General features: G+C 42.9%; 1 protein-coding gene across 1 annotated transcript in view; it reads left to right on the forward strand.

Annotated features, from left to right (window-relative positions):
* The window catches only part of RABL3 (RAB, member of RAS oncogene family like 3), a 60,833-nt gene that overhangs the window by 23,571 nt on the left and 20,957 nt on the right, over window positions 1-16,305 (forward strand). The window contains exon 3 of the mRNA XM_002813241.4: window positions 14,608-14,737. Within this exon, the coding sequence (XP_002813287.1) occupies window positions 14,608-14,737 (130 nt within the window). The remainder of the gene's footprint in view (window positions 1-14,607; window positions 14,738-16,305) is intronic.

Below are 16,305 nucleotides of genomic sequence, written 5' to 3' on the forward strand. Positions count from 1 at the left end.
GGTCTGTTTTTTTCATCAATTGCTAAGGAATAAGTAGTATAATCTCCAACTATAGGTGTGAATTTGTCTATTCCTCATTTTAATCTTGTCCGTTTTTCATTTATATACTTTGAGATTATATTACTAGATGATTACTAATTTATGATTGTTTGAACTTCCTAAAGGATTTAACATTTTATTATTTTAATATGTCCCTCCCTACATCTGGTAATACATTGTACCTTGAAGACTATTTTGTCTGATATTAAAATAGTTAAAGCCAACTTATTTTTAGTTAGTGTTTGTGTGGTTTACCTTATTTACATATTTCAACTTTCATCTTTCTGTGTCCTAATATCTATGGGATGTCTCTTATAAGTAAGATATAGCTAAATTTTGTTTTTATGACCAGTCTGACAGTCTTAGTATTTTTATTTGATTCTTGGGCCTTGCCCCCAGATATTCTGACTCAGAGTTATGATTGGTGCCCAAGCATCTGCATTTTAAGAAGCATCTTGATGATTCTCTTATAGGTGAATAATGCCTTGAGAAATACTGGGTAAGGTGTGGAATCAGATTGCCAAGTGGATATCAAAGTGTTTAATGACAGGACTTATAGAGCAGAGGGATAAGACTAAGAATGAGATGCTAATAGGAAGCTAGTACATATTAATGAGAAGACAAGGAGGGAGGGGAGTATAGCTGATGGTCCAGAGCATCTAAAGAAGACAGATTTTTAATATAAGGGTAAAGGAATAATGCACTAGAAGTAGGTTTGGAGCATAAGCAAGGCATTTCCTATTTTCTGAACTCCAAGATAATTAGAATATTGAAAAGTGAACAGCATCTATCTGAGAGGACATAAGGAGATGTTGTGTTTTCAAGGTAGAGGCAGAGATTTGTTAATAGAATGAGATTGAGGATTACTGTAGCCTTGTAGTATAGTTTGAAGTCAGGTAGTGTGATGCCTCCAGCTTTGTTCTTTTGGCTTAGGATTGACTTGGCGATGCGGGCTCTTTTTTGGTTCCATATGAACTTTAAAGTAGTTTTTTCCAATTCTGTGAAGAAAGTCATTGGTAGCTTGATGGGGATGGCATTGAATCTGTAAATTACCTTGGGAAGGATGGCCATTTTCATGATATTGATTCCTCCTACCTATGAGCATGGAATGTTCTTCCATTTGTTTGTATCCTCTTTTATTTCCTTGAGCAGTGGTTTGTAGTTCTCCTTGAAGAGGTCTTTCACATCCCTTGTAAGTTGGATTCCTAGGTATTTTATTCTCTTTGAAGCAATTGTGAATGGGAGTTCACTCATGATTTGGCTCTCTGTTTGTCTGTTATTGATGTATAAGAATGCTTGTGATTTTTGCACATTGATTTTGTATCCTGAGACTTTGCTGAAGTTGCTTATCAGCTTAAGGAGATTTTGGGCTGAGACAATGGGGTTTTCTAGATATACTATCATGTCATCTGCAAACAAGGACAATTTGACTTCCTCTTTTCCTAATTGAATACCCTTTATTTCCTTCTCCTGCCTGATTGCCCTGGCCAGAACTTCCAACACTATGTTGAATAGAAGTGGCGAGAGAGGGCATCCCTGTCTTGTGCCAGTTTTCAAAGGGAATGCTTCCAGTTTTTGCCCATTCAGTACGATATTGGCTGTGGGTTTGTCATAAATAGCTCTTATTATTTTGAGATACGTCCCATCAATTCCTAATTTATTGAGAGTTTTTAGCATGAAGGGTTGTTGAATTTTGTCAAAGGACTTTTCTGCATCTATTGAGATAATCATGTGGTTTTTGTCTTTGGTTCTGTTTATATGCTGGACTACATTTATTGATTTGCGTATATTGAACCAGCCTTGCATCCCAGGGATGAAGCCCACTTGATCATGGTGGATAAGCTTTTTGATATGCTGCTGGATTCTGTTTGCCAGTATCTTATTGAGGATTTTTGCATCAATGTTCATCAAGGATATTGGTCTAAGGGACTTCATGTCTAAAACACCAAAAGCAATGGCAACAAAAGCCAAAATTGACAAATGGGATCTAATTAAACTAAAGAGCTTCTGCACAGCAAAGGAAACTACCATCAGAGTGAACAGGCAACCTACAAAATGGGAGAACATTTTCGCAACCTACTCATCTGACAAAGGGCTAATATCCAGAATCTACAATGAACTCCAACAAATTTACAAGAAAAAAACAAACAACCCCATCAAAAAGTGGGCGAAGGACATGAACAGACACTTCTCAAAAGAAGACATTTATGCAGCCAAAAAACACATGAAAAAATGCTCACCATCACTGGCCATCAGAGAAATGCAAATCAAAACCACAATGAGATACCATCTCACACCAGTTAGAATGGCAATCATTAAAAAGTCAGGAAACAACAGGTGCTGGAGAGGATGTGGAGAAATAGGAACACTTTTATACTGTTGGTGGGACTGTAAACTAGTTCAACCCTTGTGGAAGTCAGTGTGGCGATTCCTCAGGGATCTAGAACTAGAAATTCCATTTGACCCAGCCATCCCATTACTGGGTATATACCCAAAGGACTATAAATCATGCTGCTATAAAGACACATGCACACGTATGTTTATTGCCGCATTATTCACAATAGCAAAGACTTGGAACCAACCCAAATGTCCAACAATGATAGACTGCATTAAGAAAATGTGGCACATATACACCATGGAATACTATGCAGCCATAAAAAATGATGAGTTCACGTCCTTTGTAGGGACATGGATGAAACTGGAAATCATCATTCTCAGTAAACTATCGCAAGAACAAAAAACCAAACACCGCATATTCTCACTCATAGGTGGGAATTGAACAATGAGAACACATGGACACAGGAAGGGGAACATCACACTTCGGGGACTGTTGTGGGGTGGGGGGAGGGGGGAGGGATAGCATTGGGAGATATACCTAATGCTAGATGACAAGTTGGTGGGTGCAGCGCACCAGCATGGCACATGTGTACATATGTAACTTACCTGCACATTGCGCACATGTACCATAAAACCTAAAGTATAATAATGATAATAATAATAATAATAATAAAAGAAAAAAAAAAAAAGAATGAGATTGAGGATAGGGTGTAATGGAATTTTGTAACAGTGGAGTAAGATTCCAGGAGAAAAGTGGAAATATTTGGAGAAGGAAACAATTAGGAGTTTAATGATGGGTAGAGCAAAAGCAGTCTGAGAATAAGAATATGAGAGACCAATTAAGGACCCAATATGTATAGTAACAGAGGATAACTGGGATATAAATGTCTTGAGTGTAGCTGGTGGCAAGGTTTCCAAAAGAAACTTTATCTCAGCAGTCCCCTGTGTGTGAGAGTGGAGACTTGATTTTGTCTGCAAGGAATGCTTTTGTGCAAAGTCCCAGAGAGCAGGCCAACGTGAGATTACTAGTTAGTTCTCAAGACACTGACCAAGTTTTAGAAGTAACAGCAGTAATTCCATTTAGAAACTTCTGCTTTGGGGCCGGGTGCGGTGGGTCACGCCTGTAATCCCAGCACGTTGGGAGGCCAAGGTGGGTGGATCACGTGAGGTCAGGAGTTCGAGACCAGCCTGGACAACATGGTGAAACCCCGTCTCTACTAAAAATACAAAAATTAGCTGGGCGTGGTGGCACACACCTGTAATCCTAGCTACTCGGGAGGCTGAGGTAGGAGAATCACTTGAACCCGGGATGCAGAGGTTGCAGTAAGCCGAGATCAGAGATCTGCACTCCAGCCTGGGCAACAGAGTGAGACTCTGTCTCAAAAACAAAACAAAACAAAAAGACAAATGTCATATAATTACGTTACTGGGTTTACTGGAATGAGTGTGGCACTAATTGATTCCTTTAAAGACAGTCTTACCTGAATTGTATTATTGTGGAAGAATGGGACATGGGCTGAAAATGACTTGCTTTACTGTTCATTGTATCTTAAGCCAGTTGACTTCTGTCTTGTTTTTTTTTTTTTTTTTTTTTGAGATGAAGTTTTGTTCTTGTTGCCTAGGCCGGAGTGCAATGGTGCGATTTCGGCTCACTACAACCTCCACCTCCTGGGTTCAAGCAACTCTCCTGCCTCAGCCTGCCGAGTAGCTGGGATTACAGGCACCCACCACCACACCTGGCTAAATTTTTTTGTATTTTGAGTAAAGACTGGGTTTTACAATGTTGGCCAGGCTGGTCTCAAACTCCTGACCTCAGGTGATCCACCCGCCTAGGCCTCCCAACGTGCTGGGATTACAGGAGTGAGCCATCATGCCTGGCCATGTCTTCCATTTTTGAGAAGAATGCACTGCGTGAGTGATAACATAAGTAAAAGGCATTTTTAAATGATAACCTTAAGTTGTCATAGACATGTAAATCACTTTGACTGTTGTTATAATAAAGTGAACAGTTCTTTTCTATAGAAAGAATAACTAAAGCTTATAAAGCCTTTACCTAAATAACTTGGGAGAACACTTACCTGTAGCAGATTTTATATTGCAGTTATAGTTTTTGTTTTAGTGAAACCTGTGAGAAGGGATCTCCAGAATTAGTGTAGATTGATGAATACGCACTTTTCAAAACTCTTAGAAACAGTTGCCTCTTTTTTTTTCCTTTTTTTTTAAATTTTATTATTATTATACTTTAAGTTTTAGGGTACATGTGCACAACGTGCAGGTTTGTTACATATGTATGTATGTGCCATGTTGGTGTGCTGCACCCAACAGTTGCCTCTTTTACTTCAAATCTATTAAGAGCCAACCAAAAATAGAGATGATAGCAGTGATGATGTAATTGTTTAATCTTAAGTACCAGGTGAAGCTAATGAGTTTAATGTATGTACTCAGTAATTATTAACATTTTGGATTTACTATTTAGTACAGAGGTGTTCACAACTGAACTGAAGAGAAAAGGAAGAAAAGTTTAATTTTGTGGTATTCTTCGTTCATTCCTGTCTTTAACTTCGCTGTCCCAAGTCTAATGGGAGTAAATATAAATACATGGCTACTCTTAATTATGAAAACAAAACTTAATGAATTTAGAATTTAGTCTTTTCACAAATTATAAATAAGGAAATTGGTTTGTCATTTCTAGTTCACTTTAATGGTAATTTAACTCTCTAATTTACACATTGCATACAGTTGATATTTATTGAATTCCTCTTTGGACAGCATAACAGTGTATAGACACTGGGGAGAAATTAAAGGAATAGTCTCTATCTTCACTAAGCATATGAGGTGGGACACTTTTTATTGCTTACTTTGGCTAGGCATCCATTTACATACTAATTCATTTAATTCTCACAACAACCCTATGAGGCAGGTACTATTAGTGCCCCTATTCATTCAGCATAGAAGCAATTGAAGCACAGAGGCACTACATGACTTGTCCTGGATCATATAGTTAGTAAGTTATGGAATTGGGATTCAAACCCAGGCAGTCTGCTTCAAGAACCTGTGCTCCTGATCACTACTCTGTACTGCCTCTTGTTCCAGAACAGAATTAAGAAAAAAAAAATTCTGATACTGTTCAATATAGTAGCCAATAACCTCATGTGGCAATTTAAATTTAAATTTAAATTGACTAAAATTAAAAATCTAGCTCCTCAGTTAAACAAGCCACATTTCAATTGCTAAGTAGTCACATGTTGCTAATGGTTACTGTATTGGACATTTCGTTCTTTCTTTTTTTATTTATTATTATTATTATTCTTATTTTGAAACAGAGTCTCATTCTGTTGCCCAGGCTGGAGTGCAGTGGCACCATATCAGCTCACTGCAACCTCTGCCTCCCAGGCTCAAGAGATTCTTGTGCCTCAGCCTCCCGAGTAGCTGAGATTACAGGCGCGTGCCACCATGCCTGGTTAATTTTTGTATTTTTAGTAGAGACAGGGTTTCGCCATGTTGGCCAGGCTGGTCTCAAACTCCTGGCCTCAAGTGATCTGCCTGCCTCAGACTCCCAATGTGCTGGGATTATAGGCGTGAGCCACCACACCTGGCCTGTATTGGACATTTCTATGGCTGTAGAAAATTCCATGGGACAGCACTGATATAGAAAATAAGTGTTATAGTAGTTCAAGAAAGTAAGTGTAAAATTATCCTAGGCACTAATGATTGAATGGGTGGCTTAAGTAAGTGGCTAGATGGACTGTCCCCAAGAAGAAGGCCATATTATAGGTGAAAAAGAAGGAAACATTAGTAAGTTCAGTTCTGGACATGGTGAAAGGAGGTATCTGTGAGCTAGCCACCTGGAGCTGTCCTGGAAATGAAATGCTGAACCTCAAAAGACAATTCTGAGTTGGAATCATATTTATAGAAATAATCCCGAACCACTAGAACTGATGCAATTTCTAAAAGAGAAAATTTAGAAAAAGGTGGGGAGAACCTTGGGGTATATTTAGAGAGTTGATGGGAAAAGAGGGGTCAGAGAAAGACTGATTAAAGAAATAAGAGGATAGCCAAAATGAACTACAAGAGCAAAGAGAGATGAGAATTTCATGAAAGAGGGATTGATTTTTAGTATGAAACAGTAGCAATATGAGGACTGAGACAGGAAAAAAAATACTGGATATGTTGATGATAAAGTCTCTGCTGACCTTTGAAAGTGCAATGGAATATTTGTGGCAGAAACCAAATTATATGACTGGCAGAGAGGAAATAGAGACAGAGGTTTAACTCAATTTTTAACGAAGTTTAGATGTTAAATAAAAGAGCGAATGGGTACAGAATGGCAGGGAAAGTGAAGGGCTTTTTTTTAATTAGAAAAAAATAAGCTTGACTGAAGGCGAAAGAGCAGTAACTGGAAGGGAAGAGACAGCAGTAACCTTTACCCTATTCATTTGTTCATTTGTTCCTTCAATACTACCTCCTTGGTATCAGACACTGTGCAAGGAACTGGAAGTATAGCAGTGAATGAGATAAATTAATTTCTGCTCCTGTGGTATATTCTCCTAGTAACTCTTTTCACCCTTCTCTCTTTGTTACCAACTCCCTCCTAAGACCTCCTACCTCCCTTCCTCTCTTTAATAATGATTCTGCAGGTACAAATACAAAACCAAACTTATTAGCATCTACAATATCCACTGTTCTTTCTTGATGTGTAGCATTTTTTTTCTAACTGTGTTTCTGCGTTTTAAAAGTTACAAACAATGGGCCAGGTGCGGTAGCTCACGCCTGTAATCCCAGCACTTTGGGTGGCCAAGGCAGGCAGATCACAAGGTCAGGAGTTTGAGACCAGCCTGGCCAATATGGTGAAACCCCATTTCTACTAAAAAATACAAAAATTAGCCAGACATGGTGACATGTGCCTGTAATCCCAGCCACTTGGGAGGCTGAGGCAGGAGAATCGCTGAACCCAGGGAGGCGGAGGTTGCAGTGAGCTGAAATCGTACCACTGCCCTCCAGCCTGGGTGACAGAGTGAGACTCCATCTCAAAAAAAAAAAAAAAAAAAGTTACAGACAATGAATGAACTCTTCAAATGAAACAAAACCTTATGTACATAGGTCTTGATTTTGTTTCCAAGAAAAAGTCAAAAGCTGAATAAATGAGAAGGTCCAAAGTGGCAGCATCGTTGAGGAGTATTGTTCCTTTTTCCATTTGATGATCAGCTGTACTGTTGCTTCCTGTTAAGAAAATCCTTTATTGTATAGCTGTAAGGTCTGAAATGACTTTAAGTATCAGATCCTTGATGACCTGCTTTAAATATAAAACACACTTCTTATAGTTTGGCATTACCTCCCATCATGTTGGGCTCTCAGTATAGCACCAAAGTACTACTTACTGTGTCAAGAGCAATACTTGTTATAATGTCAAGCTTTCCCTTGGAAATTACTCACACATGTGAAAGATGTAACATCATAACTACAAGCTGTAAGCTACTGATTTAAAATTGTTGGGATTCATTCCATGTGAATTGGGTTAAACTTAGCCAGTATTAAGCTGGAAAGGAAAGAGGACACCTTATCTTCTGATTTTAAAAGGAAACAGGAAAGGATTTGACTAGGAAAGATAATTTGTGGTAGAGAAGAGTTTAGATTAGTGAGTCAGTCTGGCTTGGGAGTATGCATAGCCTGAAAGATGCTGGCTAACAGGTTTGGTACAATGCAAGGCTAAGAGGGTATGCTGCCTAGAAATTTATATTGGATGATGGCTATTCTCAGAGGAGTTATAGTCCTTTAGAGGAGGCAACATTAGGTACTTGAAATAATTTAGAGAAAAAAATGGTGTACTGCAGTGGTTGCCAAACTTAATCATGTATCAGAATCACCTAGGGAACTTTAAAAAAAATACAGCTGGAGTCTGAGCTGATTACCGAAAGAAGTAGGTCCTCTCCCTCTCCCTCTCTCCCTCTCTCCCTCTCTCCCTCTCTCCCTCTCTCCCTCTCTCCCTCTCTCCCTCTCTCCCTCTCTCCCTCTCTCCCTCTCTCTCTCCCTCTCTCCCTCTCCCTCTCCCTCTCCCCTCTTTTTTCGGTCTCCCTCTCCTTCTTTTTTCGGTCTCCCTCTGTTGCCGAAGCTGGACTGTACTGCCGGGATCTCGGCTTGCTGCAACCTCCCTGCCTCGGGCTCCTGTGACTCTCCTGCCTTGGCCTGCCGAGTGCCTGGGATTGCAGGCGCGCGCCGCCACGCCTGAATGGTTTTTGTATTTTTGGTGGAGACGGGGTTTCGCCGTGTTGACCGGGCTGGTCTCCAGCTCCTGGCCTCGAGTGATCTGCCTGCCGCGGCCTCCCGAGGTGCTGGGACTGCAGACGGAGTCTCGCTAACTCAATGCTCAATGGTGCTCAGGCTGGAGTGCAGTGGTGTGATCTCGGCTCTCTGCAACCTCCACCTACCAGCCTCCTGCCTTGGCCTCTTAAAGTGCTAAGATTACAGCCTCTGCCCCACCGCCACCCCGTCTAGGAAGTGAGGAGCGTCTCTGCCTGGCCGCCCATCGTCTGGGATGTGAGGAGCCCCTCTGCCCGGCCGCCCTATCTGGGAAGTGAGGAGCGCCTCTGCCCGGCCGCCCATCATCTGGGATGTGAGGAGCGCCTCTGCCCGGCTGCCACCCCGTCTGGGAGGAAGTGAGGAGCGCCTCTGCCCGGCTGCCCCGTCTGGGAGATGAGGAGCACCTCTGCCCGGCCGCCCCGTATGGGAGGAAGTGAGGAACGCCTCTGCCCTGTTGCTCTGTCTGGGAAGTGAGGAGCGCCTCTGCCTGGCCGCCACCCCGTCTGGGAAGTGAGGAGCGCCTCTGCCCGGCTGCCACCCCATATGGGAAGTGAGGAGCGCCTCTGCCCAGCCGCCCCTTCTGGGAGGTGAGGAGCGCCTCTGCCCAGCCGCCCCGTCTGGGAGGTGAGGAGTGCCTCTGCCCGGCCGCCCCGTCTGGGAGGTGAGGAGCGCCTCTGCCTGGCCGCCACCCCGTCTGGGAGGAAGTGAGGAGCACCTCTGCCCAGCTGCCCCATCTGGGAAGTGAGGAGCGCCTCTGCCCGGCTGCCACCCCCTATGGGAAGTGAGGAGCGCCTCTGCCCGGCCGCCCACTCTGGGAAGTGAGGAGCGCCTCTGCCCGGCCGCCCACTCTGGGAAGTGAGGAGCGCCTCTGCCCGGCCGCCCACTCTGGGAGGTGAGGAGTGCCTCTGCCCGGCCGCCCCGTCTGGGAGGTGAGGAGCGCCTCTGCCTGGCCGCCACCCCGTCTGGGAGGAAGTGAGGAGCGCCTCTGCCTGGCCGCCACCCCGTCTGGGAGGAAGTGAGGAGCACCTCTGCCCAGCTGCCCCATCTGGGAAGTGAGGAGCGCCTCTGCCCGGCTGCCACCCCCTATGGGAAGTGAGGAGCGCCTCTGCCCGGCCGCCCACTCTGGGAAGTGAGGAGCGCCTCTGCCCGGCCGCCCACTCTGGGAAGTGAGGAGCGCCTCTGCCCGGCCGCCCACTCTGGGAGGTGAGGAGTGCCTCTGCCCGGCCGCCCCGTCTGGGAGGTGAGGAGCGCCTCTGCCTGGCCGCCACCCCGTCTGGGAGGAAGTGAGGAGCACCTCTGCCCGGCCGCCCACTCTGGGAGGTGAGGAGCGCCTCTGCCTGGCCACTCCGTCTGGGAAGGGAGGAGCGCCTCTGCCCGGCCACCCCGTCTGGGAGGTGAGGAGCGCCTCTGCCCGGCTGCCACCCCGTCTGGGAGGAAGTGAGGAGCACCTCTGCCCGGCTGCCACATCTGGGAAGTGAGGAGCGCCTCTGCCCGGCCGCCACCCCATATGGGAAGTGAGGAGCGCCTCTGCCTGACCACTCCGTCTGGGAGGTGAGGAGCGCCTCTGCCCGGCCGCCCCGTCTGGGAGGTGAGGAGTGCCTCTGCCCGGCCGTCACCCCGTCTGGGAGGAAGTGAGGAGCACCTCTGCCCGGCTGCCCCGTCTGGGAGATGAGGAGCACCTCTGCCCGGCCGCCCCGTCTGGGAGATGAGGAGCACCTCTGCCCGGCCGCCCCGTCTGGGAGGTGAGGAGTGCCTCTGCCCGGCTGCCACCCCGTCTGGGAGGAAGTGAGGAGCACCTCTGCCCGGCCGCCCCCTCTGGGAAGTGAGGAGCGCCTCTGCCTGGCCGCCACCCCGTCTGGGAGGAAGTGAGGAGCGCCTCTGCCTGGCTGCCCCATCTGGGAAGGGAGGAGCACCTCTGCCCGGCCGCCACACCGTCTGGGAAGTGAGGAGCGCCTCTGCCTGGTCGCCCCGTCTAGGAGGTGAGGAGCGCCTCTGCCCAGCCGCCCAGTCTGGGAAGTGAGGAGCGCCTCTGCCCGGCCGCCCTGTCTGGGAGGTGAGGAGCGCCTCTGCCTGGCCGCCACCCCATCTGGGAGGAAGTGAGGAGCGTCTCTGCCCGGCCGCCCCGTCTGGGAAGTGAGGAGTGCCTCTGCCCGGCCGCCCCCTCTGGGAAGTGAGGAGCGCCTCTGCTCGGCCGCCCCCTCTGGGAAGTGAGGAGCGCCTCTGCTCGGCCGCCCCGTCGGGGAAGTGAGGAGCGCCTCTGCCCGGCCGCCCTGTCTGGGAGGTGAGGAGCGCCTCTGCCCGGCTGCCCTGTCTGGGAGGTGTACCCAACAGCTCCGAAGAGACAGCGACCATCGGGAGCGGGCCATGAGGACGATGGCGGTTTTGTTGAAGAGAAGCGGAGGAAGTATGGGGAAAGGAAGGAGAGATCAGATTGTTGCTGTGTCTGTGTAGAAAGGGGTGGGCATAGGAGACTCCATTTTGTTCTGACTAGGAGAAATTCTTCTGCCTTGGGATGCTGTTGATCTATGGCCTTTTCCCCAGCCCCCTGCTCTCTGAAACATGTGCTGTGTCAACTCAGGGTTAAATGGATTAAGGGTGGTGCAAGATGTGCTTTGTTAAACAGATGCTTGAAGGCAGCATGCTCTTTAAGAGTCATCACCACTCCCTAATCTCAAGTACTCAGGGGCACAAACACTGCAGAAGGCCGCAGGGTCCTCTGCCTAGGAAAACCAGAGACCTTTGTTCATGTGTTTATCTCCTGACCTTCTCTCCACTATTATCCTATGACCCTGCCATATCCCCCTCTCCGAGAAACACCCAAGAATGATCAATAAATACTTCAGAAATTAAAAAAAAAAAAAAAAAAATACAGACTTTTGAGCCCCATCCCAGAAGCCTCAAGGACAGTCCAGGAATCTGTATTTTTTAACAAACTTCCTATTGGCTTTGATTTAGTTTGCTCTCAGAACTGTACTGGAGAAACACTGGAATTCAGTAAATAATAAACTGAATATAATAAAAACCTGGAGGATGAGTTATCCTAAGTTTATTAATGTATTTAATAAACATGTCTAAGCATCTAATATATGCTAGATATTATGCTATTTTCTAGGGCTAAAGGATGAATAATACATGGTCCCTGCCCTTACACTCAGAGTCTAGAAGAAGAGATATCAGTAGATAAGTAAGACAGTGTGCTTAGTGAAAGATAGAGGTGTGTAGGATGTTATGGAAGCAAATAGGAGGAGTACCAAACCTGCTCTCGTTGATTTGGGCCCAGAAGGAAGGTAGGATCAGAAAGACTTAACTGAAGTGGCTGAGCTTTTTCATAACAGATAACTTACTCCTTATAAGACCTCATACTGCTTTTTCTCGTTGTTTTGCTTAGAAATCTTGCTAAAACATATGTTTTTTTCTGCTTGGTTTAACTTTTTTATTGCTAACTTGTCATGATCGCATATTATAAGTTATTTTTGCCATATAACAAAATAGTGATGCCTTCTATTGTAGTATGCAGAATTAATTTCCATTATCCCAAATGGTCCTCAGCTGCTGTGACTATGCTATTCTCATTTTTCTGTCATACTGTCTTTGATGTCACTCTGATAATTGTCTTCTTAATGTCAATGTGGCTGTTTATAGAGTAGCATATTTATTTAATTTTTCCTTGGCCAAAAGGATTTGGACAAAAAAATTGTGAATAAGTAAAAGTGTAAAGCATTAAGTTGAATGTAGTATGTGAGCTTTAGTGCATTTTATGACATCTGTTTTAACTACTGAGCTATCTTGTTTTTTTAATTATTATGTCAAAGCCAGTAGATACTTTAGAAATCACATAATACAATTCTTTCATTTTATAGGCAAAGAAACTGAGGCTCCAAGATACCAGGGACAATCAATGGCAATCAAGGAGTAGAATCTAGGCCTCCTGATACCGTAATAGTCCCATTCTATAAAAGCAGCAGTTCTTAACAAGGGGATTACAGCAGAATCATTTGGAGCGTTGTTCAAAATACACATGCCTAGTATTTAATCCCAAAGGTTCTGATTCAGTAAGACTGGCGTGTATATTTCTTAAAAAAAAAAATTTAATTCTTGGAAGATGCCGACGTACACTCATGAACCAGCATACTTTAATCTGCTTGCCATATATCATAATTTGTTTCTGAATAGTTATACAGTACAGGCAATAAATGCCTATAGAGCCTAGACATGAGAAAAAGAGAGTCTTTGGAGATAACTGTGAGTGAGAAAGTCATTGGAGGGTTTTGAGCAAAAGAGCATATGATATAACTTGCATTTTTAAAGGATCACTCTAGCTACTGTATGGAAAACAAACAGGGAGGTTGGGGGATGCCTCTAGTAGGGAGATCAGTTAGAGACCATTATATCAATTCAGGCAAGGAGATAAGAGACTTTGACCTGGGTGGTAATAGTGGAGATAGGGAGAAATGAACAGATTTTTGACATATTTTTTTAAAGTCAAAGCAGCAGAACTGGTTGACAAATGCAATAATGCAATATGAAAGGAGTCAAGAATCAGTCTTAAGTTTTTGGCCCAAGTAACTGGAAGAATAAAATTGCCTTTTAGATGAAATTGCCACAAGAGCAAGTATTGATAGAAAAGAAAAGAGACTGAAGAACTAAACCTTGAGACACATTAGCAATTAGAAATCAGAGAGATAAGAAGGACCCAAATGGAAGCTGAAAAGCACTAGCCAATGAGATAGGAAGAAAACTAGAAGAATGTGATATCCCAGAAGCCAGGTGAAAAAATATTGCAAGACACAAGAAGTGACTAGGTGGATCAAATGGTGGAGTAAAATGAAAACTGTTAATTGACCATTGGAGTTAGCAGTGTGGAGGTCATTGGTGACTTTGACAAGGAATAGTTCATTGGGGTCATTAGGGCATAAGTTCGATAGAAATGAGTTCAAAATAGAATGTGAAGAAAAGAATTACCGCTAAGAATAGACAACTCTTTGGAGGACTTTTGCTGTGAAAAGAAAAAGGAAAGTGGCATGGTAGCTGGAAGAAGACTTGAGGTGAAGAGAAGGATTTTTTTTAGATGAGGAAAATTATGCCATGTTTGTATGCTGAGAATTGAATTGTGTGGTGAGGATTATCCAGCTGAGAAGGAAAATTTGATGGTATAAGGGAGAGAGGGGAGAACTGGTAGAATTACATCTTTAAGCAAGAAATTGGGGATGGGATCTCATGCACAGAAGGAGGATTTAGCCTTAGGGATATAGGCAGCCTAAGAAAACAGCAAGAAGGAAAGCAGATTATGTGGGCACAGATGGAGGGAGGCGGATAAATACAGGAAGAACAGGTTGTAGAAGTTCCTTTCTAATTGCTTCTGCACTAGAAAGCAAAGCTAGTTGTAACTGAGGATGGGGAAGAGATATTAGAAGTTTATAAAGAGGAAAAAGTATGAAATAGTTATCTGGAAGAGGAAAATGGTAAATTAACTGTGGAATTGATTGAAGGACAGCTCCAAAGGTACACTTAAATTTAGAAAGAATCCATTCATCTTGAATGCGTATTTTTCTGAGCTCTACATTCGGTTGCTGGGTTGTAGACATGAAAGAGGGTAAAAGGTGGATATAACCAAGAGTGGAATTTTGTCAGATGAATACAATGTGAGAGAGGGGCAAACAGTGACTGTAATGATGGATCGTGGAATTTATGCTTAGTTAGGAGGGAGGTGAGGCTTCGGAAGGGAACAGAGAGCTGTGAAAGATGTTAAGATCAATTAACTAGAAGGTCCTCTGGAGTAAAAATTATTAAAGTATTAAAGAGAGTAAGCTTAAAAGATAAGAGGTAGCGATGAGAAAGTCAGAGTAAGATGCTGAAATGCTTTAAACCGGAATAAGGGTACTTACTAGTTTGTTTAGTGGCTATATTAATTATTTTAATTGATTGATTTGTTAGGTTCATGATTACAAAGAAGGAACCCCAGAAGAGAAGACCTACTACATAGAATTGTGGGATGTTGGAGGCTCTGTGGGCAGTGCCAGCAGCGTGAAAAGCACAAGAGCAGTGTTCTACAACTCTGTAAATGGTAAAGCATTTTTAAATTTCTATCTTATATTAATGGTCTAAGAGTATAGATCATCTGATATGGAATGCCATAGCATGCCAGACTCATCTTAATTTGAGAAAGATATAATGTACTCACAACCCTTGATTTAAATCTGCATAGTACGTTCGTTTGTGTCTCTACATTGTAACCATCTAATTCAGAACATTAAACCTGTGCATTGTCTTAAGTGTTTATATTATTGTCATAAACTAAATATTGAGAAATAAAATCATATTTTTGGTACTTGACATAAAACATGGAACTTAAAATGTTGTCCTCTGGGGGTGCTGTGTCTCCAGTGAGTTGAGTAAGTACAGTAGGACCATAGGAGTCCCATAGTCTTAAGCCAGATAACACAGAGATAGAGGTATTTCTTTCATCTGCCCCTTAGAAAGAGCCCTAAGGCTCTTTCTCAGCTAGTTATAAAGAGCTGCTTAAGGGGGTCTTTATGGGTGCAGAAATTTTATCCAGTTATAGATATTCAAATACCTGGAGCAGACTTCCAGATGGAGCTGTGTAATATAGGACATAATTTCCTTTCATAGAGTACCTACTCTGTGTCAAGAAGCTAAACTGCTTATACCTGTGATTTGCCAATAGAGTTTCTTTCTTAGTCTTTTTAAAAATTCATTTTTAAAACCTGTTTTTACTGTGAAACATAATTTCAACTTCTGTTTGATTAATATACCAAAGGATTTGGCATTTCCCTCCTGGTAAATGCATAGCCATTAATAGACCTCATTTATGCTGTGCTTATATCTCACTCAATGTTAGGTAAGCATTGCATTTATTCAGTATGTTCATTCCTTATATTCCTCTTTTGATGTCTTCCCAGATCATGAGGTGTTGTAGATTCTACAAAAAGATGTAGAGAAGGTTCTTTTCATTGGATACATATTATAGAATACAGAATGAGATGTGTCAGTTCAGACCCATATCCTATTTAGCTCAGAATTCTATCTGAAAATGTCACAGTCTTAATAAAGAAACAAAGCATTCATAAATGAGACAAAAATACAGTTATAAGATGACCTTAATATATGCCATCATCATGCAAAAAAGTATATACAATGGTATATATTAATAGAATGCATATAAATAAGAAAAACAATAATAAGACTAAGTATAGTGTGAGGTGACCTCTTAGAGAAGGAAGTGAAACCTAGTTTAGACTTATACTAGAGTGATCAACTTGTATCAGTAAAATTACTTGTCAAAGTAAGATATCTATCTGATCTGGCACAGAGAAGTCTGAATATATAACACCTTTGATATTTAGGTATTTTTGAGACAGAGGTACAATAAAAATTATAAATAAATAATAGAGATAAATACTACTCAAATCCTAGAAGCTATGGAATTCTGAGTTGTAAACTTGTAAGTGCTGAAGGAGAAATCCATCTAATCCATATTTGTTTATCTTTTGTGTACCTACTATTCATTAGTGATTTGTCTCCTTTAATATTATTGAAAGAATTGTATATATCCTATGTTGATTTTGCAGATAAGACTGAAATACATTTCCATTTCTTAAAAGTAAAAAAAAA

This window comes from Pongo abelii, chromosome 2 (assembly GCF_028885655.2).
Source record: "Pongo abelii isolate AG06213 chromosome 2, NHGRI_mPonAbe1-v2.0_pri, whole genome shotgun sequence".
NCBI lineage: Eukaryota > Metazoa > Chordata > Mammalia > Primates > Hominidae > Pongo > Pongo abelii.